This window comes from Diplotaxodon limnothrissa, linkage group LG18, assembly GCF_057381915.1.
Source record: "Diplotaxodon limnothrissa isolate DT_005_m linkage group LG18, D_limnothrissa_male_GT1.1, whole genome shotgun sequence".
In the NCBI taxonomy this organism is placed as follows: Eukaryota; Metazoa; Chordata; class Actinopteri; order Cichliformes; family Cichlidae; genus Diplotaxodon; species Diplotaxodon limnothrissa.
Window position 1 is genome coordinate 19,713,095 of NC_140613.1, and position 26,459 is coordinate 19,739,553.

At 41.1% G+C, this 26,459-nt stretch overlaps 4 protein-coding genes across 4 annotated transcripts; 2 read left to right on the forward strand and 2 right to left on the reverse strand.

The window, feature by feature from the left end:
• The first annotated feature begins 1,782 nt into the window (after positions 1-1,782).
• LOC146613473 (interleukin-12 subunit alpha) lies at positions 1,783-3,143 on the forward strand. The gene is made up of 6 exons (XM_085378438.1): positions 1,783-1,992; positions 2,074-2,160; positions 2,294-2,335; positions 2,481-2,585; positions 2,809-2,853; positions 3,012-3,143. The coding sequence occupies exons 1-6, from the start codon at positions 1,783-1,785 to the stop codon at positions 3,141-3,143; spliced, it is 621 nt and encodes a 206-aa protein (XP_085234564.1).
• Positions 3,144-6,500: 3,357 nt separating this feature from the next.
• Positions 6,501-9,426, forward strand: LOC146613474 (zona pellucida sperm-binding protein 3-like). The gene is made up of 8 exons (XM_085378178.1): positions 6,501-6,911; positions 7,035-7,150; positions 7,230-7,333; positions 7,498-7,672; positions 7,793-7,910; positions 8,589-8,674; positions 8,883-9,151; positions 9,329-9,426. Exons 1-8 carry the CDS (start codon positions 6,501-6,503, stop codon positions 9,424-9,426), a joined length of 1,377 nt encoding a protein of 458 aa, XP_085234304.1.
• A 2,852-nt stretch (positions 9,427-12,278) lies between these two features.
• Positions 12,279-14,744, reverse strand: arl14 (ADP-ribosylation factor-like 14). The gene has a single exon (XM_085377461.1). It carries the CDS (start codon positions 12,981-12,983, stop codon positions 12,381-12,383), a length of 603 nt encoding a protein of 200 aa, XP_085233587.1. The 5' UTR covers positions 12,984-14,744; the 3' UTR covers positions 12,279-12,380.
• A 2,081-nt stretch (positions 14,745-16,825) lies between these two features.
• On the reverse strand, positions 16,826-24,833 carry ppm1la (protein phosphatase, Mg2+/Mn2+ dependent, 1La). Its single transcript, XM_085377460.1, has 4 exons — positions 23,964-24,833; positions 19,982-20,156; positions 18,384-18,545; positions 16,826-18,188 (listed from the first exon to the last, which is right to left on the reverse strand). Exons 1-4 carry the CDS (start codon positions 24,360-24,362, stop codon positions 17,833-17,835), a joined length of 1,092 nt encoding a protein of 363 aa, XP_085233586.1. The 5' UTR covers positions 24,363-24,833; the 3' UTR covers positions 16,826-17,832.
• Positions 24,834-26,459: the final 1,626 nt, after the last annotated feature.

Consider the following 26,459-nt stretch of genomic DNA (forward strand, 5'->3'; position numbering starts at 1 on the left):
AAGTACCTGCAGAGGGTCAGGCAAGTCCTGAGGAGTCAGCTGAATGGTAAGAACAAGATCCGGGCCATCAACACGTACGCCCTGCCCGTGATCAGGTACCCTGCTGGGGTAATAGGCTGGCCAAAGGAGGAGATAGAAGCCACTGACATAAAGACAAGAAAGCTCCTTACCATGCATGGAGGGTTTCACCCCAAGTCCAGCACCCTGAGGCTGTACGCTAAGCGGAAGGAAGGGGGCCGGGGACTGGTGAGTGTCAGCACCACAGTCCAGGATGAGACAACGAACATCCAAGAATACATTAGGAAGATGGCCGCAACTGACCGAGTGCTCAGTGAATACCTCAGGCAGCAGAAACCCAAGAAAGAGGAGGGAGACGAGGAACCATCATGGAAGGACAGGCCCCTGCACGGTATGTACCACCGGCAGATAGAGGAGGTGGCTGATATCCAGAAATCCTACCAGTGGCTGGACAAAGCTGGACTGAAAGACAGCACAGAGGCACTAATCATGGCAGCACAAGAACAAGCTCTGAGCACAAGATCCATAGAGGCTGGGGTCTATCACACCAGGCAAGACCCCAGGTGCAGGCTGTGTAAAGATGCCCCAGAGACAATCCAGCACATAACAGCAGGGTGCAAGATGCTAGCAGGCAAGGCATACATGGAACGCCATAACCAAGTGGCCGGCATAGTGTACAGGAACATCTGTGCCGAGTATAACCTGGAAGTCCCGAGGTCAAAATGGGAGATGCCCCCAAGGGTGGTGGAGAATGACCGAGCTAAGATCCTGTGGGACTTCCAGATACAGACGGACAAAATGGTGGTGGCTAACCAACCGGACATAGTGGTGGTAGACAAACAGAAGAAGACGGCCGTAGTGATCGATGTAGCGGTTCCGAATGACAGCAATATCAGGAAGAAGGAACACGAGAAGCTGGAGAAATACCAAGGGCTCAGAGAAGAGCTCGAGAGGATGTGGAGGGTGAAGGTGACGGTGGTCCCCGTGGTAATCGGAGCACTAGGTGCGGTGACTCCCAAGCTAGGCGAGTGGCTCCAGCAGATCCCAGGAACAACATCGGAGATCTCTGTCCAGAAGAGCGCAGGCCTGGGAACAGCTAAGATACTGCGCAGGACCCTCAAGCTCCCAGGCCTCTGGTAGAGGACCCGAGCTTGAAGGATAAACCGCCCGCAGGGGCGTGCTGGGTGTTTTTTATATATATATATATATATATATATATATATATATATATATATATATATATATCCTGCTGGCTTGAAATACCAGCATGATTATTAATAAAGACTGAATAAAATGTGACCATTTAGAGTGGTTTTGGGGTTTTTTTTTTTCAGTTTTTTGTCACATAAAAAAATGTTTCAGCCTTTTTCTTTTATTATTTTTCATCCTTAAAAGGCTATATAAGTTTAGTTGTGATTAATGATATCTTAGATGCGATCAATATTTTGAGAAATATTAGACGTAACTGTGCACAATCAAAGTTTAAAAGAGCATATGTGATGAACTTTCAATATGTTTTCTTTGGTAATCGAACAATGAACAGACATTAGTTTCAGCAAACCACGGTTATATGGTGAGAAAGGAAACTACACAATTTTGAGCCCACACTTTCAACTTACAGTGGATCTGCTCCATTGACTGATGCAGGGATTTCCCTGCATCAGTCTGAATATAAAACACTGCTCAGCCAGACACAGTCAAAGAACACAGCTTACCACTCTGAACCAAGATGCCCCTCATCAAGCTCTGTGAGTATAACGTATCATGATTGAAGAGTCTAATCTTCCAAGAGATATTTTACAGTTATCTAATTTTTCTCTTTTTTTTCTAGACTTCACTCCTGCACTGCTGCTCCTAGTGCTCACTTGTCCTTTATGGCAGATCAGCCAATCTGTGCCACTGATGGGAATGCAAGACTCCTGTGTATTATACGCAAGAACACTGCTCCAGAACATCACGGATGTACTCAACCAGGTAGGCCTACAACGAATGCAAATCCACAGGGTTTTTTTCTTACAGTTTACATTTTATTAAATATTACTTGTCCTCAAACAGAAAACCCTGTTTAGTGGAATTGACTGCACGAAGCAGAACATGGAGCTGTACAAAAAAACCAGCACACCATCAGCGTGTGCACCACAGGTACCCACTTTAAATACCAGATTGCTTCCATTTTGTTTCAGGATACATTGTGAAATGGAAACAAGACATAACAAACATTTGATAAGTCTTTTTTAGCTGTGCCTCTGATTACTTAACTGTGTTTCCCCCACAGGGATCAGCATGCTCAGAAATCACTACATCAGGATTTGATCAGGTAGGTTTTTGTGCCACTTCATCATTTTTTTCTTTACTTTATATTCTTGATAAACATGTTAAGGTCTAGACATGGAAGCCAAATAATTCCAAGCAAATCTAAAATGATGTTTGACATTTATTGTGGTTGTGCTTGCTGTGTTTAGAGCTCATGTTTGAAAAACATTCGGGAGGATCTGAGGTACTATGACGAATTTCTCGCAGCGCAGCCTGTTGGTACTCTTCTGTTCAGTCTCAGGGAACTCATGAAGGTATGTGATTGTACACAATTATTATCATTTTTACTGTGATTTTACATAATTCTCAATAAATAAATGCAGACTCTTTCATAAAATGACTCTCTGAATGTTGTTTTATCGTACTGTGATTTGCCAGGGTACTAAAATAAATTTTAAAATCTTAACAAAGGAGAAATCACAAACTACCAACATTTACATTATTTATATCATATAAGAATTTTTTTGCTCTCAACAGAACTGCTTCGGAATATTTCCGGCATCAGATTCGACCTTAAGGGAGGTAAGAGATCTATTTATTTTTAAATCAAGCTTGATTTCACACTTCTTCGGGTCTTTCTCATTAATATTTTGAAAAAGAAATTTTAGGCTTGTTAGGGAAACAAAATTTAATTACATAAATGTTTCAAATCATTTATAATGTTTCTGTGTTTCTTTAAGGCTGCTGCAAACATCGGAACCTCCTTCGACCAAAGACTTCACCTCTGCAAAGTGCTGAAGGGCTTCCAGGTCCGTGCCATCACAATAAACCGAGTGATTGCGTACATGACCTCTGATGAATACACTAAATGAATCGTCACTGAGCTCCAGAACAATACTCAAGAGGCTCCAGAAAGAAATTACAGAAACTACGGTGACAGTCAGTTAATGTTGCTGTGACAGAAAACACTTCAATATACTTTAAAGTTTCATAAATTACTTAACTCATATCTTAAAATTGACGACTTATATTTAACTGTGTTTACTGACTTGAAAATGATATTTATTTATTTATTTTATTCTGGACTATTTATTTTCAAATGTTGAACATGTTGTTATTTATTTGATTCTAAGAATCATTGAATAAATATTTTTTCCTGCATACTACCTGCTGGTTTACACTTTTTTTGTTCACTGATTAATTTATTTATTTTTTTCACTTTAAATATGTTACAACAAGATAACTGCTTTAACTCTTTATAAGAATCTAAAGACATGGTTAGTTTACGGTCAAGCTTGAAAACAATAAAAAGCATTTGTGGACTATAAGAAAAAAATATTCCTTAATACATTTTAAACAACAAAAAAATGTAGATTGCACATTGATGGATTTTGTTTTGTTTCTTTGTTTTTGCCACAGAGCAATCACAATGCTCTATGTTTCCTATAAACATGTAGCAAACTAAACCCACCATGAAGAACATTTACAAAGAGACCACAGTATAGTGTTTGTTCACGCTTCATTTGGAAATCCCCAAATTAAGATAATGACAGTCAGGTGACTATTATTGTCATGATAAAATAGTGATAATAAAATGCCAATAAAACGTGGTCTGATATCAAGAAGGAAAGTCAATCAGTATCTGTCCAAGGGGTTAAATTAAACTTAAAAACTGGATTATGACACTTCATTATGGTGCCATTACAGTCAATGTAATAAGAAATGCATCAAATAGTTAATCTGTTAAGACCAAGATTTACAGAAAGAATCATTATTGTAATTGTTATTTAGTATTATTGAATAACCATGTTCTGATTTTAACACTATATCCACAAGCAGGTAATTAAATAATAATAAATAAATCCAATCTTCCATATCTGTGAGACGCACATGTGTGTGAACTTCAGTGATTAGCCATTAATTTAAAGGTGAAATTAGAGTCAGGTGCTTTCAGTCAGCAGGGTGCGAGTCAGCTATGAGTCAGCAGCCTGTGTTTACTAAAAAAACATTCAGAAAAAAAATCTAATCTTCCCAACATGTGTTTGTGGAAGTGTTTTACGATAAAAACAAACAAGATTTCAGAGTTGTTGATAAGTATGGACACAACCAATCCACAATCGGACAGATTTCCTACTGCAAATGGAGGAAAGCACCTATTCCGGGGTTGGGAGGTCACAGTGGGTAACCTTTAAGCAGCTAAAACCCCCTCACACATTCATCTTCATGAACACAGTGTTACCTGTGGAGAAAGAAGAACACTGCATTTCAGAAGAGGAAACGTCACTCATCTGTGAAGCTATATAGTAGTGACATCATGCTTTGGGCTCGTTTTTGTAGCTGTACTTTGATGAATAAATTTTAAATTATAGCAATAAAAAAGAAGGTGCGGGTCATGCAGCAAGACTGCAACCAAGTCTTCAGCTTGATCCAACTGAAATGTGGAATGAGCTGAAGTCAGCAGTTAACATGAAGAAATCAACAAGTGTCCTGAAAATGCATTGTATGGATTGAAATTGGTTAGAAGTACTCCAAGACAGTGTGCAGGACTGATCAAGAGCTGACTGACCAGGAAGTGTAAGGCTGCACTTACTGCTACACAAGGCTGTACACCAGACACTTCACATGTTGCCACTTAAATATATGTAATGTTCAATCTGTTTTTGTCTCTTTTATTTAATTTTGTTCCCTTTTTTTTACTTTTAGGACTTTATTTTTGATGTTTTGTGTCATATTTATACAGAAAAGTCCACACAAAATTATTAACAATGAAATACCGAGATAAGCTTGTTTTATTTCTCATTATAATTGCAGGTTTTAGTCATATCCAGGCTGTGACGACATTCAGGATACAGCACTTCCATGTAACACGATATATACTGGGTGTTTCCTAAATGATGTCATAGATTATGCAGGGTTCTGGGTGTGTGCAGTAGCGCATTGATTTCTCACAATATCAACTACTGTATTCGTTATTTACAAAGGAAAAAAAATCCGAACATGCCACACTTTCAGTTTCGATATTGAATTTAGTGTAGGTTGCTTAGACATGCTTGTGCAACAGACAAACAGGATACTCTAAAAAACCATCGTCATCGTACTTGTGAGCGTGTAAAACGCTGTTGATGTTTTCTTGACTCGAACACAAACTTAATTGATTTAATCAGGTCAATGCCCTAAAGTGCCACCTGAAAGTTACACAGGTTAATTGTGGGAACGATGGTTTGAAAGCAGAGGTAAGGCGAACTGTTTATTCATAAAACCGAACTGAAAATGAAATATAACTTTGTTTCCGTCCGCATCCCTTCCCTGTTCGTTTGAATTGTCACAGCTGACATTTGTGGCTTATGAGGCTGAGAAAAGAGGTGCGACATTTTTGCCACAGAAACATGTGAGGTAGACAAAAAAAAAAAAACATTTAAAAAGGGGAAAAAAGGATCACAATCAGGCACAGAAGATAGAATGAGATGGAGGTCCAAATACATGTGATAACATGATAGGAAAGAAAGCACCACACAAGCAGAAAATACCTTGTTAATTCATTTAATACTATGTAAATGTATGTAGTTTCATCAGTATAGACTTAAAAGTGTTTATGATGGGGCAACCTGAATGTAGACTAAGGGGGAAAACCCAGGTTAAAGAAGCCCCACCTGCTTCCCCTTCTAGTTTATAAATGTAATTTTTTTTTTGTTTAGTTGGCAGGTTCAGTTGGAATTAAATCAGACTATTTTTTATTTACTTTAGGTAGTTATTAAGTAATGTCATTTCACGAACATCCCAGTAGAGCTGACGTAATAAATTGGTACTAAAATCGTGAGGCTCAAGACAAACTTCAGTGCAAAAACAGTCACTTCTAAACAGAGGAATGAAGTCATCATTACATCATCCAATCCCTGTCGACAAACTGACTTTAAGCTGTTTTAGTGCCACCTGGTGGAAAATATATACAATAGCATTTATATTTTCTAAACGACCACACAATCGAAATGAATAAAATTATGCCGAAAACAAGGTTTTCACTTGTTGCACTTTAGTTAAACTTGTTGTTTAGCAAAAAATCACTTTTGTGTCGTCACGTTTCAAGTAACGGGCACGCATGCTCAGTGAAACGGTTATAATCAGTCAAACCAGGTGTGTTGGAGAGCAATCACTTACAGCGGTGGTGCTTTTTCTTTCAGAGGCTGTGTTGTCGGGGGACTTATCACTCCTTCCAAAAATCTGACTAAAGCATGGACTGTTACCTGCACGGCCTCGTTTCTTGGTGCTTTATCATTTTGTATTCCGTTTGCGCATTGGCACAAAGCAGCCGGTTAGTTCACAGCAGCGAGTCAAGCGTGGCAAACTCCTTGAGCCAGGGTGGGACATATGGCCGCATCCAGCCTCAGTTTGGTGCGGTAAAACAGAAACCGAGCACGGAGCACCGGGAGCGCCCTCGTCCGGTCACGGTAAATTGCCAACCGGATGCCATGGAGGTCGTGGTGCAGGCTGACATGTTTGACACAGGCCTACAGGTGGACGGCGGACATCTGAGACTCGGCTCAGTTTCCGCGGGTGAGGAGAGAGTATGCGGAGCAGTCCCATCGGGAGAGGCGGAGTTCACCATCCGGGCCCAGCTGGTGGATTGTGGAACAAAGCTCTCAGTAAGCACTGCTAGTTCTCTGGAGCGTGGCTCAGTCACTGCTGTGTTCTGGTCAAAAGTTTCTCCTTTTACAAAACAAAATGAAGTGTGAGTTGCAGACTAAAATGTTAACATTTTCTTTCAGTCCACAAAAGAGAAGCTTATCTATGCCAATGTGCTCGTCTACTCACCTGAGCCCTCATCTGATGGTTTGCTTAGGCTGGGTGGAGCTGCTATTCCAGTTGAATGTCATTACAAAAAGTATGCCTATGCACATGAACAGAAGTTTGCAGTGTGCTGTGGCAATCTGTGTGTCTGTGTGAAATCTGTCTGTTTCCAGGAAGTATTCTGTAGGTGGCATTTCCCTGCATCCCACCTGGGTTCCACTTGTTGCAACAGCTTCAGCAGAAGACCAGATAGACTTTCATCTGCTTCTCATGACCGGTATTACAAGGATGACAGCCATGAAACATTGTTCTGCTGTTGCTAAGAGTCATACTTAACGTCATCACACAAAGATTCATCTTTAAAATGCCATCACAGGTTTTAGGAATATTCATTAGAGGCTTACAAGTACTTTTATTTTTTTAATTGTTGCCATCTTGCAGATGATTGGACGTTTCAGAGGGGGTCTTATACATATTTCCTTGGTGACTCGGTTCATTTTGAAGTCTCTGCTGTTATTGGTAACCACATGCCCCTGCGAGTGTACATTGACCATTGTGTTGGCACAGCAACTCCTGATGCAGACGTAGCATTAAGATATGATTTTGTTGAGCATGGGTGAGTTCTACTACTAAATCTTTAATTCTCAATAAAGAGGCCTATATTTCCATATAGTAAAACTCATATCATGTCATAGGCTTTCATTTTTAAATTGTCTTTATTTTTTTTACATAACAGATGTCTTACTGATGCTTACCTGACAAACTCCAGCTCGCGTTTTCTGCCAAGAACTGAGGAACACAAGCTCAGATTCCAGCTAGAAGCCTTAATTTTTTACCAATCACCCAGCAACCAGGTTGACAGTAAATAATGGCTTTCCACAGTACATATGTTCAATATGAGACCTGTGTTTTACTGTAATATACAGTTGGACCCATAATTTGTCAAATCAAACATGCTATTTTTGTAGTTTTGCTTCTTTACAACACCACAGTGGATTTTTAAATCAATGTGCCATTGAAAGCTTTCGACTCTAATTCAAGGGTTTCACCCAAATTTTTGCATTGTTGTTTAAGAATAACAATAATTTTATATGTAGTTGCACACTTGGCCAACAGGCAGTGCTCTCTCTTTGTTTTTATGAAAAATGGAGACATCATATCTGAAGCTGATTTAAATTGTTGAGTTTGTATTTGATCTTTTCACTAGAAGTTTAAATATAAGGGCCAAAGAAATGTCTGTGCATATGAAGGTAGCCATCATTGGGCCATGTCTTTGGACAGATGAAACAAAGAAACTATTCTTATCTTGTGCATATATGGGAGAAGGACAAAAATGGGTTCAGTCAAATGCTGCAAAACCGATCAGTGCTTCACAGTGGAAATGGGATAATGACCTAAAGCATACTGTAGAAGCTACTCAAGAGTTTCTCAGAGCAAAGAAGTGGGATGGCTGTTCTGCAGTGGTGTCCTTAGTGACTTAATCTCAACTGTCTTTGGCCAAATTATGTCCCTAACTCTTGTCTCATTCACAGGTTTATATAACCTGCCATGTAAAGGCTGTTCCAGCCACAATGACTGCCACCTCACAAAACCGGGCCTGCTCTTTAACTGAGAACAGGTACCAAAATCATGTCATTTTTATGTGCAGCAATGGTCAGTTGCCCATTTGTGCTACCATGTTATCAGAAAATAAGTCATGATGGACAAAATCAAAACAATGTCTCTAAAATCACTAAAATCTAAAAGTACAATATATTTAGTTTGTTATATCAGATTTCACAGATGGGTAATTTTATTTTACACATGTAAAATTTCACATTATCCAGGTGGCGTTCAGTCGACGGGAATGATGAGGCATGTAGGAGCTGTAATATTGCCCACCAGGTTGAAACTCAGTCCACCCAACCTCCTAAAACTACTATGAATGCCAAAGCAGGGCCCACCTTGTCTTCACTGGAAGGTTTAGTCCAGAACAGTCCCAAACATCATCCAGCAACTTATGTCCGTTTCCGTCCAAGATTACACCAGCGCAGGCACACAAAACATGAGCAATCCTCTGCTAAATTAATGAAGGGAGGAACAGACTATGTAGCACGTGAGTACAATCTTAAATCAGTGGGTTTCTGCTATTAAACACCTTTTCATTAAAATTGGATTGCTGTTGAACTTGTATTTCAGAGATTTAATAATTAAACCTTGAGTGGAGCTCAAAGAAACCTGAGTGAGACACTGTGATCTGTAATTTATTTTTATTTTTTCCCTGTTTTTACAGGGAGCCTCCAGCTGGGACCCTTAACTGTGCTGCCATTCAGTCACCTCATCACAAGTTTAGCAGACCCAAAAACAGTAGTTTCAAACAAGACCACCTGAGACTCGGGAGGCTTTACTGGAGAGTGAGGGTTAAAATAAAGATTTCTCTGCTGACTTTACAAACATGTTGTGGATGCTGTACACAAACCCCATGAATGTAGCTCATCCTGTGCACTAGAACACAATCAGGCCTGTTACATTTTTCAAATAAAGTTTTGTCTCAACTTCTCCAGCCATTTAAGTGTGCTGCTTGCCGTCAGTTTCTTTAAATTATGTATTTTGTACCTCAAATAACTCTTTGCTATAGACAACAAACATGAACAAATCCACAACATCCTGTAATTTTCAGTCTGAACTTGATATGGAGCTAGCAAATAATTTAATTAGCATCGGGTTTTTAAGCACTCAAGCTCATTAGCCCCGAGCAACAGAAGTGGATGTCAAAATGATGCATTACTTGTGTACTTGAACGCAAACAATGCATCCTTTTGCCAGCTGTAAAGATTCATCTAACATGCCAACCATTATCAATTAAGAAGATATGCAGACATGCTATTAGAGAGCGCTTCCTTCCATTACTACCCTCAGCCTACTCATGTAACCACATTATTGTCACAATGAGGGGTATTTGATGCAATATAAAATCCTGGCTTTTCAGATATATCCAGTAACGCATTAGTCACAGCTCCCTGGAGAGATGGATTACTGAAACTGTTGCATCTTTGTCTTCTAACTTTTTATTCATAAAAGAGCAGCTTTACACTTTATCAGTAAATATGTTTAATAAACATTAGAAAGTGTCACTTCTGTGCTTTTGTGTAGCAGCCTTTTAGGGTTTTAGCAAACACCTTCCAAGAGCAGCACTTCCCTAGTAGCACTTATTTCATCATGTACGGATCATCTTAAATGGACGTCCGCTGAACATTGCGGCCTTTTAAGGGGGTGGCCTGGCTTGACCCCTTGATGTACGCAAAGTGGTATTAATATTGCAAATGGAATTTTTTTTTTGCGCTCGTGCCAAGTGGAGCATTTATGCTCTTTGGATTTTGTGGTGTCAGCATCTCGGACAGCGCCCCTTGTTGTTGTCCTCGGTGGGCGTGATGAGCGCTGTCCGCGGTGCTGAAACAGTCTGCACGGGCCACTTTGTTTTCAGCGTCCCCTCCCATCTCCGTGATTAATTGCCATTCTTCAGCCTTTCTGACACGACTTGTCGATTTCCCGGGCGCCTGTTTACTTGCATATCAGATGAACAAGCCACTATATGTATGCTGTTTACGAGTTGCTGTACCAATAAACCTGCTAAGTGCATAACAAATCAGGAGCGCACTGAAGTATCACTTAGGAGTTCAGTGCCACTGCTTTATTAGCATATTCATGCGTTGCAGGGGTTACAGATGCAGTCCAGATCTCTGCCTGATCGTTTTCAGTCGGGGAATGCTTACAGTTTATCGTCTGCCGATTGGTACTGTTAATACGTAGACTTAAGATTGTTGATTACCCACCCTGGTCCGTCGTTTTATCCATGCTCTGGGGATGCGGTGAGTGGATAATGCTCTGCGTCAGTGTTTCAGTCCGGGCATTTGCGTCGTCTCGCCTGCATCCTGTTTCAGGGCTTTAGCTGTTGTCTCTCACTGGGTTGTTTTATCCCGTTGAACACATCGGCGATGTTTTCCCTCAGAAACCAACTGCTGGCGTTGTTCACTACTTGCCTTTTTGTTCACACGGTTGTTGATTGCAGCCGGAGATGCGGAGACGTCCTTTGCAGAAATGATCAGATATGCTGCACGCAGGGAAACAACACCTCTGTTGTCACCTGTTGCCCGGAGTTGGTGAACTATACGTACTACAGCATCGCCATGGTCACCCGAAAACTTTCTGGAATACTTATTCTGCTGCTTCTCTTCGCGTTGGGATACTTTGTCCAGAGGGTGCTGTGTTCAAGATCAAGGCAGGACATCCCACCTCAAAATGGACAGCCAGCGGCCACCACATCGCAAGAAATGCTTATGGAGAGCTGTACACCGGACAGCTCGGCGGATCCAGCTGCCGCTGCGCATTTGCCAACATACGATGAATGCAAACATCTGCCGACATATGAGGAGACGGTTCGGGACGGGAAGAGATCGACGACCGGAATCCTGTGACGGACAAGCTACAAGGCGCGAACACGTAGCACTATAGATTCAAGTATTCGATATTCGAGATATTTGTCACTATAGTGCGCATTTTTGGAGAAGAACGCACAAAATATCGCCAGGTGAATTTCCATACAACATGAACTGTATGCCTCTGGAAAATGTTTTCATCCAATTCCTCCATTTCTTCCAAAAAAAGTGTGTCCAAGTGAGTGTTCAGGTTTAGCTTAATTTTCTGCTAAATACTCTCAGCACTGAGGCTCGATTTATTATCATATCGCATCTAATGCTTCATAAATTCGATGTGATATGATATAACAAAGATAAAGAAAACAAACAAGTATCTGCTCTTTAATCAGCCAGACTCTAATACAGCCTATGAATACAGTCAGCATTTACCACATTTAGATTGTTTTTGCAGACTAGCCATTTAGAAAGCGAAAAGCTAATCAGTGGATTATCAGCATATATCATTTCTTACATAAGTGAAGTGAAACACTAGCCAAAGGAGACTGTTTACAGCCGAGAGTCAGCGCAACGCAACTAAATCATCCAAACCTATTTGCACTTGTCTTTGTTGCGCTTTTCCCCTGGGTTGACGATGCTGTCAGTGAGATACACGACTGTGAGATAACAGAATTGCGTTTAATAATTAAAAGGAGATACGGATATGCAGTTTCTAAACGCACACCTAATAAACAGCTTACCTGTTTATATGATTAGTGCATGTCTCTGTGGGCGTAAGAATCATAGAAATGTAACCAAAACATGGCATTTCTTTAAATACGATTTATTGTTGATATAAAGGAATTAAAGCAGAAGGTAGTGTCAGAGCTCATTCGTCATATTGTCAAATAACACATTGCTTATAAATAAATGTTAATGTTTGGTGTTTGTTCTGAGGTAGTGCACTGTATCCTTGATATTGTCTTTCACTGCACCGGGCTCTGACGGAAGTTTGACCACTTGGACCACTCGTTTAAAGGCCTCCTCAACTCCAAATCCCGTCGACGCAGAGCATGGCTGAACGAAACAATCCCGCTCCTGGCAGATCTTTCTCATATTGAATCTGTCCTTCATTTCAGTGACATTCAGCGCGCCGTCGACGTCCTGTTTGTTGGCGAGAAGAATCAGCGGACGGCCCCGGAGCTCATCATTTCTCAGAGTTCTTTCCAGCTCCCTTTGCGCCTCGTTCAGGCGCTCCTGGTCGGCACTGTCCACAACGAACACGATAGCTCCAGCGTTCTGGTAGAAATTCGGCCAGTGGTCGCGCATGTTCCCTTGACCGCCGACATCCCAGATGGTTATAGCTATTTTTCTCCTGTTCTTTCTGGCCTCGAGCATTTCCACGTTGAAGCCGATGGTAGGGACGGTGCTGACACTAGTGTTGTGCTTCAGTTTGTAGAGGAGAGTCGATTTTCCAGCGTTGTCCAGACCCAGAAGAAGAACTTGCACTTGAGGTTTGGAAACCCATAATCCCATGGTGAAGTGCAGATACAAAGGCTGTTAACTGACGCGGGACAGTCACATCCTCCGCACTGTGCCCGTCTGACGCGGTGTTTGCTTAGTGCGTTTACCGAGGTTTAATGGATAAGCCATTAGTTCCCTGCTAAGGCACTGTGTTCCGATAAGGCGTCACACCAGAGGGCAAAGTTTCCCGTTCCCCAGTTACACTTTTATTGGTCATGTATTCCATCACTTTATGTTTGTTATCCGAAGATATCAGGCTGACTAATGTGCATTCGTAAAAGTGTCAAAAGCGCACTGAGAACAAAACCGGGTACTCAAACACTTAAATATTAAAAACTAAATAATAGCCAATTGCACCAAACCAGTTAAAGTTAAAAAGGACCGTAGTGGAAGGTGCCTTAGTGACTGGGATGCCTCAAACTGTTACAACATTTCGAAATTTGAATGACATGTCCAATCACGGAATTAAATAAGTGATACGTAAATTAATAAATAAATAAATAAAACGTTGAAGCTCTTCCTGTTTGCATACACACAGTTCTTGTATTCGAACAAATTTCTACACGGGCTTGTCAGCCATGTTAAATATGAGATGGATGTTTCAACGCTGACATGCACATTAAAAAAATCAACTCAGATTCCAGTGCTTCTAGAAAACCAGAAGCAGCCAAACATCATAAACTTGAGGTCACGTCACGCACAACTTGCTTTTACCCCTTGTGGACATTCCGTCCTAAATCAAGGTCACTCCATCACATCCAAAATGCCATCGTTATTTTAAAATATTGTATTTTAATACTCGTGTATGTTGTATAGCACATACACGCGTAATTATAAACAGAAATAAAAGTCAAATAATTTTTAAAAAAGGAAAGTGGACAAAATCAATAATGGTTGGTCAGCCATTGGTAGGGTGCAGGTTTCACCATGACACCATCGACCAAAGCATTACAGCCAGGCCCCTTCCCTTTGTTTACTCTGCTTCACATCATTCAGAATAATAGAGCACCCAAAGACATAGACTCGGTGGCTAATCACCTCCCCTCACCATCCCCCTCTCAGTCTAACACTGAACATGTAAACAGAATAAAGAAACATCCGTTCATCTCAATGATCCGTCCAGCCAAATCCTCGGTAAGGAGAAGGTCGATTGAATCCACCTCACTGCATTGCGGGCGGGCACAGTGGAGGCTCACCTCACAGCAGGAAGATAAATCAACAACATCTGCTACTCTGTAAGATGCTCAACTGATTCCACTGATTAAATCATTTGTATTTCAGTTTTTTGTATCAAGATCTGGACCATTTCTCCTCCGGCTTCACCCACACCCCGCCGGTTGGGTTATCCATCACGTACACCAGTCCTCCGGTGTCACGGCGACGCAGGGGCCAAGAGTCGAGTTCTGATTTCTGCCTTGTCCGGGGGGAAGAGTGAAGACAGGCCGACTGATTGGTCACCCTCTTCTGAAAGCGGACAACTGAGCCTGGGGTAGAGCATGTGTCCGCTTTCTGGCACATGTCCGCTGCGCCATCGCTCTGAAAAATCGCACGGGCTTCAATGGAAGATTTGGAGCCATGCTGTCCCATGTTGTTTGGAACTTCGAGAAGATTCCTAAAAACGATCTAAGGGGGTTTTTTTTAAGCCAGAAGTGGTGTATTTCTGCTTGTTAGTGAATCTCACGTGTCTTCCACGCGCACTGATCTCTCGTATAGCATGCCAAATTTAAATAAACAGCGGCAAAGCGTTCCCGTAAAGCCGATGAGTGACGCTGTTGATTTTTATAGTTATTAGACCACACTGGTCTTAGGAATTTGGATGAAGTCGTGTGGAGGCTATTCTGAGTTTGGCCACCTGGTGCAGAGTGTCACTGAACTTGACATCGCTGAGCTTCAAGGCTGAAGACTGCGGTGTTGAGTTACCTTGCAGACGGCAGCTCTGAGAGTGAGAGAGCTATTTGTGGTCTGGGAGAAGCATCCCAGAAACGCTCGGGTCACGTGTTTTCCCTCAATCTTGGTGTGACCTCACCCTCCTAGCCTTTGTGACTGTTGTTAGCTAGATTCTTTAAAAGAAATGTCTTGAGGTAAACATATGAGAAGCTGTTTGCATCTCCCCAAAAGCTATATTTGCAACGGAAGGCACTTAAGACTGGAGTGCTCCAGTGGAGCTCTCCAACAGACCTGGCAGCAGGTGATGTGCATTGCATTTAATATATGATAAAATGTGGAAAGAATAAACACATCCAAATTGATCATACCTGTCATGAGATGATGGAGATGAAAACGGTTGATATATTTCAGAGGAAAGAGTTTAATGCTTACAACTTTCTCACGTTAAAATCACGGGTATTTGTTTTATTGTAAACTTCTGCTCATGTACAGAAGGACAAAACTGAAAATACATCATACTGGTTTGGCAATCTGCCTGAGACATCCAAAAAACATAACAATAAATAAGGCATTGGGTAAACTGTTAAAATAAAAGAAAGAAAACAAAAGGAACAAAACTCCCCTCTCTCGACTGATGAAGTCATGATACACAGTGGTAAAAGGTGAATTTAAAACAGCAGTAAATCAAGCACGGTTTACGGTAACTTTCCTTGACAGACTGCGTCATTGACACCAGTTGTATTGCTTCGGGAGCATATCGTATTTCTAATCACAAGCATTCTGGCTGCAGCTGTACAGTTCGTGATGCGACATCGTTTAGTCTTTCAGTCTTTCGTGGTCGAGGTGTGTCCGTTGCACCTCCTCGCTTCGTGTGCTTCGCAGGTCGAAGACAGCCACCAGTGTCCGTTGCTGCACGCCGTTAGGTCATTCGTTCGTGAACATGGTTAAGCTGAAGCACATGCCCTGATACAGACAGTGTAAGTCCACTTGAATGGAACAGTTTGCGTTTCCTCCGTAGCCTCGCAAACAGGTGAGTGTCGGGCTCGACGTAGAGTGAAACCCGCTTGCGTTGCTGAGGGTAAACAGTGTTTACGTTTGCTGATATGTAAGAATTTACCATTCCAAAAAATAAACATCTGAAAAGTGCATTTTTTTTTAGAACCATATGTATTTCTGTGGAAGTTACATGTATAAGCCACAACATTTAAACCACTGACAAGTGGAGCAAGTAACCTTGATGACATCTCACCCACTTAAACACTGCTGCAGACCAAGAATGGCCTCTCCCAGCAAGGCAACGCACTTTCAACCACTATATAAAACTGCCTACGAATAACTCCAGGGACCCCAAAATCGAGAGCCAACTGGGCATCAGATTAGAGCCACCACCGTGAAACCCACATGAGCCAAAGCATCCAGTGCCAACATCCCTGTCCCACACACCAACCTCTCAGAATTCCAGTGAATACACTCTGATGGATCAGAGGTGTTTGGCAAGGAGGATCCACACAATATTTGATAGGTGGTTATAAGATTGTGGCTCATGTGTGTGTTGTAGTTAAAGTCACATTCCACACACAAATTTCACTTTTGAGTATCACACACCTTCTACAGACTTGATAAATTTCTTTCAAAATGTTACGTTTCAGCCTTTATAGTCACTCGGTTAGGGTAATGTTGATTAAGGATTCTTCAGAGGTGAAGAAAATAACACCAGGTTTCCCAGGTGTGGATTGAAACAAGCCCCAGACTAAAAGAAAAATTAAATGAAGATCAACAGTGATTAAAGTTTATGGTTTAGGATCAGGCTTAATCCATGTCTGGGAACGAGATGTAAATGTTCAAATAGCTGAAGAAACATCTGAGTCCACTCTATTGGAGATCTTGAAGGATAAGAACCAGAACGGATTTTTTGTTGTTGTCAATTTTAATGCAATGAAACAACTGACCCTCAACATTAAAACACATTTTGAAAAAAATATGGACATTCAGATCATCTTTATGCCTATTCTAAGTTGATTAAATTGATGTGCAATATTAAAAAAAGGCTTATTTAGCATTTATTTGGTCAATGAATTATCAGATACTCCAAAATTGACTTCAGGCATCACTTTAAAAAAAGATATTTCATTTAAAGATGTTTAAAATGTGTGTCACCTAAAACGAAAATTTTCAGCTCAATAAGCCACGAGCCCTTGTCACTGCTTACCTTCTACCCCCTTCTCTTTATGTGACTGCTTAGTTTTAAAATCTGCTGTACTGAGCATGAATTTTAAATAAATGCAAAAACAAATCTCCCAAAGCTTTTACCGTCACTCCTCAAGCCACAAAATAGGTGCTTAATACTCAAAAGTCATATGTGTGTATTGTCATCAGAAATTAAGTAGAGGTATGGATCCACTGGAGTCTTCTTACATTTGAGAAATTATTATTCCTGTTGGAAAGTCTAACAAATGCATACAATCAGAGAATCATCAAAATGCAGCAAGCCGGGTGGTGTTTTTGCAGATGGACAGTAATTGTTGTGCAGGCACTGGTTGAAGCCTTCTCTGAAGAAGCCTCCAGTGGACCTGTACCATTCATGTGCGTGTGCATGTACAGTAAACAGCAGTGATGTCATCACAGTCTAATGTGTGCTGGTTAAAAGACCCCACCCCCCTCCCCTGTGTCTGGTAGTCTTGGTACTGTACTTCAATATTTTAATCAATTCCTCATCCGTTTAGCAGATGGCTGTGAACTGTATTGAATTTAAATGCCCCTTTTCTCCATCAGGTCAAATTAAATTGAGCTTCATTTTCTCATATCATTGCATGTGTGTGTGTACATTTCTCTGTATGTGTGTGCATTAGTTAAAAGCCCAGTCGAAATCTATACTTCTCCCAGTCCTTCCGTGATGATGTACTTACTGATACATCCAGAAGATGGGAGGAAAAAATATACTGATCATGACGCAAGCTTTAAACTCGACCCTCACCTACTCCCCTGCCTTGCTGTTCCCCCCTGCTCCACTTTTAAACTTCACTACCATGACGGTGATGTTATCAGGGCAGCCACGATAGAAAGACTGTAGGACGATGCTCTTGGCACCAAAGTGAGGCTCATCCAGGCGCTCGCGGACAAAGCGCACTGCCTCCTCGTTACTGAAGGCATCCCACAGGCCATCAGAGGCCAGGATCATGAACTCTGGCTGCAGTTTGTCCAGGTCAAAGGTCATTATGTCGGGGTCGGGAATGACTACGTTAAGGTTCTTTAGTGGGTAATCCCCGAGGGAGCGGGACATAGCGAGGATTCCCTGGACTCTCCACGATCCATTAAAACTGATGAAGCCTCCTAAAAGTAAAAAGAGTAAAAATTCAAATTTAAAGTTTAAGAAATAAGTTTAATCACAACCTATTTCTAACACTGCATTAAATTTAACTCAGTGATTTCCCAGAACAGACCAACAGATGGCGACAAAGGACCCCATAGCAACAGCAGGTACACAATGCCTAAGCTTTACATTACACTCTTATACTCATTATTTACCTGCCCTCTTGATTCTCTTGCGCTCTTTAAGCTGATACGGCTTGTGGTCATGTGATAGGGCGACAGCATTCCCATCTTTGTCACACAACACACCACGCGAGTCTCCAACGTTGGCCACTGTGAGCTCTCTATCTGACAGCAGCGCCATCAGACATGTCGTTCCTGTGTGGGAAATTCAAAGAGAAGACAAAAACAAAAATCCAAACACTAATCATTAGTGATTTTTGTACTGTAACCAGCTACAAGTTAAAAAAAAAAAACCTTAGAATTGTTACAGGCACATCTTTGTGATCTTATATTATCCTTTAACTTTTTTATTTTAATCACACCACAAAATATAACAAATCATTTTTATGCCAGATTAACAGTAATACTTAAAACTAGATTTTGTTTTGTTTATGCTGGCTTTTGAGAACGTAACTCATGACTTCAGATAGCTCCAAATATTTGATTAGGCAAATTTTTTTATTCCAGCTGCCCCTACTGATGCAAAACTCAAGGGATTTGTTTTGCTGCTTCACAAACCTGTGCACCACTACACTACAGCAATGCACACAGTCGATATGTTTCAAGTATGGGGTGTTTTTTGTTGTTGTTTTTAAGATTTATTTTTTGTATTTTCCCTATATTGTACAATGTAGAGGGGTGGACAGAAAAGCAGGAAGAGGATGGGGGGGTGACTTGCAGCAAACGCCACTCATCCCAGTGAGCTATAGCAGCACCTTTCCTGTAATGAATTTATTTTCACACTACCACAGAGGGCTTTCAGAGGATAAAACTTAAATTACACCTTAAAGAATATGCTCGATGACATGTATGAATGTGAGCTTTAAAATAAATAAATAAAACATAAATAAAACAGAGTTTTCCATAATAAAGTTGCTAACCTGTGAGTCAATACTAGATCAAGCTCAATTATTAAAATTAATTTTATAGAGACACCACTGTGCCAGTGGCCAGTCATTAACTGTATCTTCACTATCCTGAGGAGATGATGTGGCAGACTGTCACCAAAAAAAACAAAACATCAATGATGAAAAATAATAGTAGGTCAAAAATATGAGGAAACTGTTTCAAATGCCACCAACCGATCAATCTGAACTGTTTCTCTGAAACATCAGCGTAAATCTGGATCAGCATAGTGTTACACAACCATCTCACTCTTCTAATTCAGCCAGCGTTTCGAGTGGGCTGTAGAAGGACTCGGTCAGAGACGTAAATGTCAGGTGGGAGTACGGAGATGAGAGGGTATAAGACAGGAAATTGTGAGGATTTTCTTTCATAGGTGAGGTTCTGCAATGCAACCGAGTCCCTTAAGAGGAGAGAGCGTGAAAATGAGAGTACTCGAAAGCATCGTTCTTAACATGCCAACTTTCACGCAAACAGCCAGCTTTATTTTAAAGTGCACTAAAGGAATACTCTTGACACTTCTTGGCAAAAGTGCTTGCACAGTGTGTTTACAAGACATGTGAGACGTGCTTCCTCTATTTGTCTCATGTGGCAATTTTAGTTTCAAAGTTTCCCCCACACACACACTGACCACATATCTTTTTTTCCCCATTTCCTTCCACCCTCCTCCTCCTCCTCCTCCTTCTGACCTGCTTCATCGTGGTTTGCAGAGAGCTTGTCCAGCATGTCACGATCCACAGCCAGGATGCGCTGCTCGAGAATGCTGGCGTACGAGAGAGCGCTCTCTCTTTTCTCTCTCTCAAAGGCCTGCAGCTGCTGCTTCAGGGACTCGGGCAGGTGGGCCTTCACATAGTCAGCTGCAGCCTAAGACGTCAGAAGGGGAAGAAGGGAGGCACAGAGAGGATTAGACACAGGACAGTGCCTGTGATCATAACAAATAAGTAGAAAGAAATAGCAAACAGATGTTTCCTTAAACTGGTGCTGCCCAAAACAGAGCCAAAAATAAACAAATACTGAAAAGTGGTCAGCAGTCAAACTCTTTTTATTTAATGCCTGCTAGATTTGTATATTGGATATACTGTTTATAAATGTAATGTTGATTTCTGGTGACTTTTCATATAACTTTTGGTGCCGTAATATATGGATAGATTTCATCGTGTTGAATAAATACAATGTTCCCCAGCTTTGAAAGACAGAATAAATAAGGTTATGATTCAGATTATTTTTTATGTCTCGCCAGGCAACACAACTTTAATTTAGAGGAGTGCTTTAACACCAGGTGTTCAGAGCTGAATTATTGAGCAACCTCCTCCTCTTCCAGCCCACTCCTCCACCTCCTCCCTTCACATATCTGCTTCCACCCTCGTTTTCTCCGCCAAGATTTCCATTATGCTAATGCTGTCAAATCAAATCTAAAAACGGGAGCATTTTACACCATCTTGATGTCCCTGCATTCATATTTCAGATTCACAGCTCCTACGAAACGAGGACACTTTGTGCCCTTCAGTCCACGCGCTTTCATTTTGCTCCCTTCTGACGTGATGCAGTAATAAAAAATAATACTCGGGTTTATCAGGTTTATCCATGAGCGCAGTTGACATTTGAACCGTGATATTGCTCAAAATATTTACCATGAAGTATATGGAATGTCTAATTATGTCTAATTATCAGGAGGGACAAATCAAGTCCCTGTCTGCTTCCTGTGCTCAATGATCTATTTAATGGAGGAGAAGCACTGAGGGAGGCTGGATCAGGGAAAGAGCTTCAAGTGTAAATTTCCATTTGCAGTAAATAGCAGGAAATGCCAGACTGAGTGCAGTTACAAACCTCACGAAGGGCTCCAATATTTTACAGCCTTTACATTTAATCAGCTAATGTAAAATATCATCTAAGCCCCATTTAAAGTGAAAATACAGATTATGGATCTTGATTTCTTATTAACTGTGCTGTTTTATTAAATTCTACTTCTTCCCAGAGCCAGCATGCAGGATTGAATTTTAGTTTGTACAGCAAAGTAACGTGAAAGCCCGTTTAAGGTGTAAACTAGTCAAAGCAAATAGTCTTGTGCTGACTTTTATATTTCAAGGCCACAATTTGTGCCTTGATAGAAAATAAAAACTGCAGAGAAAAAACACAGAATGTTTGAGGAATGTTGCGCATATTTTCAGAGCCAGGACACCCTGCACTCAGAGACGGCCTGTTCTATCTGCCCATATTTGGCTTGGCAGTATGGCTTCTTTCAATATTGGTGATGTGTGAGGGTTTGTGTGTGCTTCCAAATGCACGAAAGTGCAAAAAAAAAAAAAGATCAGCAGCAAACAAATGTCACTTCCTACAGTTTGTGCCTGCATATCATTAGCATTGAGGGTCCCACGTAGTTTGTTTTTACCAGAGCCTAGTTTTTATACTGGGAATTGTGGTTACTGTGTTTGCATGTTACAGCATGTGTTCTGTGCACTGATGCTAATGACCCTAAAGCAGCTGAGGTCGATGTCAAAGCAACCCAATACAAGTCCAAAGCCTTTGTGACTACTGATAAAAAGAAGGGGGGCAAACCTGAGTAAAACACATATAAACAAACCAGACAGAGCAACACAAATCTGACTTGTGAACTACAGAAAATAAAGGGAGCAAAGAAAAACAGTAGACACTGAGTGTGAAAAGGAGAAAGAGGGTGCAAGATCGGGAATTAGAGGAAAGAAAAATATTTGTTTACACAGTGGAAAGAGACAGAAAGGCTAAACACAGTCTGTTTGTTTACCTCCCTGTGACTGAACACATCCGGACGCCAACAGTTACAGCATTTCTGGGAGCTAACAAACTAATGCCTGTTTCCTTAAGACAGAAAATTAATTGCCTGTGTCTAATGAATCCCTTAAGATGTGCTTAAAAGAGAGGATAGACTGGATGTAATCACTAACTCTTCTGATTTACTGTTTCAGACAGTTTTAAGCAAAAATCCCAGTTTCACTGTTTCAAGTCAAATGTGAACTACAGTTTGTTTTCTTGGCCTGTTAATGATACTAAACTGGATATTTAAAAGCTCTGAAGCGAAATAAGTTAGATTAAGAAATGAAAAAACATTTTCACAACTCCTTAATTTTCAAAATAAAAATAAAAACTGATATATTTATTAAGAAAACAGTAACACTTTATAATACGTCTTAGCCCATATTTCCTCAGATTTAATGTGGAATTTGAATGAAATTTGTTCTGAAATTAGGGTGCAATTTTATTAGGTACACCAGAATAAAGGGCTAAAACTCAAGTTTTGCTTTATACGTATGCAATTTAAACTTTTTGATATGTTTTATGGTGACCCCAATGAAAGCAAGAAGCTGAAACATGAACATTAAAGCTGTTCTTAACACTACAAGTGCTGCTCGAGCTTATTTCTCATAGGGCAAGGTTAAATACTCCATAATAGGACCCAAGACCATAAAAAAGGTGCAGTTACAACATTAGACAGGAGGTTAAACCACTCTTTAACACAGCCCACACACCTTAAAGTAGAATCTATTTATTATTATTCAAGATGGGGAGTTTAAGGTACTCCACAATACAACTGCCACCTCTAAAAGTAAATTATACTTATGATGTCAGAAAGGGGTTTAGGCCACTCTACAATACAGCCCATGGCCCTAAAGGTGGGGCATATTTACATTGTAAAACTGTAAGATTAAGCTACTTCATAAAATGGCCCACAAGTACATGTAAAGTACTTCAACTTACTCACTAACCTAAAAGTACTTACAGTAGAATTGCTACCCTTTTAATCACATGTAGGTTTCTTATAAGTATTTGCAGGTAAATAAAAATTCACCCAAATTTCATCCAGTTTCAAAAATAAATGTAAAATTTCAAGTTAAATCTGGAGGAATTACAAGCCAAGTCATGGACTGTATCATAAAGTGCAACAGATAATACATGTGGAAAATATTCCAAATTAGAAATAAGATTTATGACTCAGGCTCGTTCCTATTTGCTCTACGGGAACAGCAGACCATTTTTATTGAGCATATACTGCATTTAGGGACAAAACTTCCTTTTTTCCATACTTTTATAGCTGCATGGCACTCTTATTCTTAGACGTTATCACTGAGTGAAATATGCAACAATATGTCCTGTACTGGGAGCTCTGACAGTGGTGATGGTGTGACAGATGGCGCAGGACATTTGCTCTTCAGGCAATCCTGAGAAACAACTGACCCTTGATAACACGGGGACTGGAGCACACACACACACGCACATACACACACATACTACAAACCATTGTTCTTACACACACACACACACACACACACACACACACACACACACACACACACACAAAGCCCTTTGTGATGAAATCCAAGTCACCTTCCTGATTGGCAGTGGTGGAGGTGTTCAAACAAGGGAATACAATGCCGGAGTGGGGAGGGGGAGCTCTCTACCACCCTTGTGGAAAGTTTGTAACCTTAACTTTTGTTATTTCAAACCCTGATTGGTAGCAAATTAACCCACTCAACAAGGCTAAATTAAGAATTTATTTTAATATATATAAATGTAGCAGCATTAAATAAAACTGCACTCTAAGATACATCACGTTCTCTTTACCTGCCAAATTCACTGTGCTGCTAAAAAATAAAATAAAATAAAAGGGGCCCTCGTAACCTCTTGCTTCCAGCTTACCTCGCCACCATGACCATCAAATATCCCGAATATGGACGGGTGGCTCTTGTTGGTGATGTCGGTGAGCACCTCGAAGCGATCCTCCATGTGGTCTCTCCTCCCTTGTATGGAGTACACGGCTACGTTGTTATTCTTGAACTCCCAGGTTTTGGAGAACTCTGCATCCAGGACACTGAGGCCTCCCAGCCGGTCATTCTGCATCATCTCCGCCACTTTCCCCTTCACCATCTTCACCGCATCCCGGCTGGACTTGACGATGGTTTTGACTTCGTCCGTGTGGAAGAAATAACTCCACAGCGCCAGGCTTATGCATAACAGAAACAATGTCTCCGGCCTGAGGAGAAAATAACGCATGATCCGACCCAAAAGAGACAAGAGCGTCATTGTGTCTCCTATCATCACACGCAACCAAACTGCGGTCTGTCTCTCCCCCCGTCTGCACAATTCACTCCATCCGCTCAGCGGAACTATGAAGAAATCGATTAACTACCACTGTGTCAGAAAAAGACAAGATTTAAGCATTTGTTCGGAGCTCGGTCTGCCTGCTCCGAGCGCATTTACGCACTGTGCACAGCTTGGCTGCCAGACACCCGGCCGAAAACGGAGGACAAAAGAGAGGAGGCCACCCTCATTGGTTCAACACAGCGTCTTGGTCCTATCCCCGGCTCTCTAAACAGTTGCAAGAGGATTCTCCGAGTTCAGCCGATCTCCCACAACCCATTGTAAAACGACGGATTTTCTGGGTTAGACCCACCACGCTGACAGACATAGGAGTCACCAGGGGGACGAAGTGACTGCAATATGTCCTTCTTTTTCACCGCTGACCCCGTTCCTACTGTCAGATATGTGCCGATTCAGTCTCCGCATCAACAACACATTTCACATACACACACACACATACACTTTCCTACTTAAGAACTGTCAAACCACCAACAGGGAGCGCGAACAATATCGGAAATCCGAATGTGTGTTTAACGAAGCAAAATAGTAGAAGAGGCAGGAGCTGCGAGCAATGCGGCCAAATCAGGTGCTTTATGTTGAAAGACCAGCGGAAACGGTTTATTCACAGCGAGAAACTTCACGTCCACTCGTTCCTCAAATGCAGTCGGCACTGACGAGACTGCGCAGCCGCAAACTCAGGCCATGCGCAAGCAGAACGCTGGACAAATGGTGGTGACTGCGGAATCGGATGATGAGGTCATCTAGTGTAACACATCACAGTCATAATCTAGATAGCGGCATTTTCACTTCGTATGACTTAAAATACTGTGTGATGATGTGATGTTTTATGGGGCTGCTGACTGTTATGGAGAACATTTAACGAGGCCCAAAATAAAAATGCAGCAGAATAGAAAACAGACATAAATTAGTCCCAATACTCATGCAACAGTATTTAAAAGTAGATAAAATTATGTGGTCGTTTCAAAACAGGCAGCTTTTGGCCCTAAACTAATGGGAGGCGATGTCTTTATGTTTTACAGCAGTGGTTGAAAAATGCCACCTCCTGGTGGCAGTTTAAGGTATAACATTCACTGCTAATTCTATAATTTACATTCTTGGAGTCAAATGATGGAGGGGGGGGCACATAAAGTTGTAAAGGGACAATTCCAGGCAGAGAAATCATACCAATTAAAAGCTTTAAATTTGGATTAATCACTCAATTAGACCTATTGGCACCGAATGTCAGTCCAGATCTTGTGTTATTTGCATACCTAATCCTTTCCCCCCTATTTCCTCTCCTTAAGAATGCCTTCTTGACAACTACCACTGAGACTATTTCTGATCAGGCTTTGATGAACAGTAGATGGATCAATTGCAGGGCCCGATGCATGTCTCAGATCAGCATTTTAACAGACTCTTGTTTAAAGTTTTTATCCCTCAAGGTTGTACAGAACGTATAGATAATAAAGCAGGATATGCTCAGTGGCGGCGGGAGCTCAGGAAGACCTCCGCTCAGTCTGACACCATCAAGTGCCTTTATTCTTTATCTTGGTTATATTTCTTCAGCAAACGGGCCTTCATCTGGGTGAAAACACGGTCCATGAACACACTGAATCTCTGCTCCTTAAGGGGTCTTCGACATGTGGTGTTCCAGAAGTAGAAAACTTCCACTCAGGGTGAGAGTGGAAAATTCCACCAGTAAATCTTCAACAATAGGAGGAGTCCTCAGTAACCTGGCAGATGCAAGAGCTCAAATTCAATCCAAGTCAGACAAAAGAAAAGACAACAGTGAAATCAACTAATGATAACATATATGCATCTTCAAAGGGACAATTTTTAGTGGCCTGTATTTTACAAATCCAAAAAGGTTCATTTTGGTTAAGACTTCTTTGTCTAGTACCTCTCCGTACTGAAAGAATAATGTGGTTAATTCAAGCCCCTTATAGTGTAGAAGGATTATTGTTATGAAAGTCCAGGTAGTGCTTAGCCATGGGGTAAATAATGTTACCTGTGCGTATGGCATATTCGTGTTCTGCTAACCTATACAACCATCTT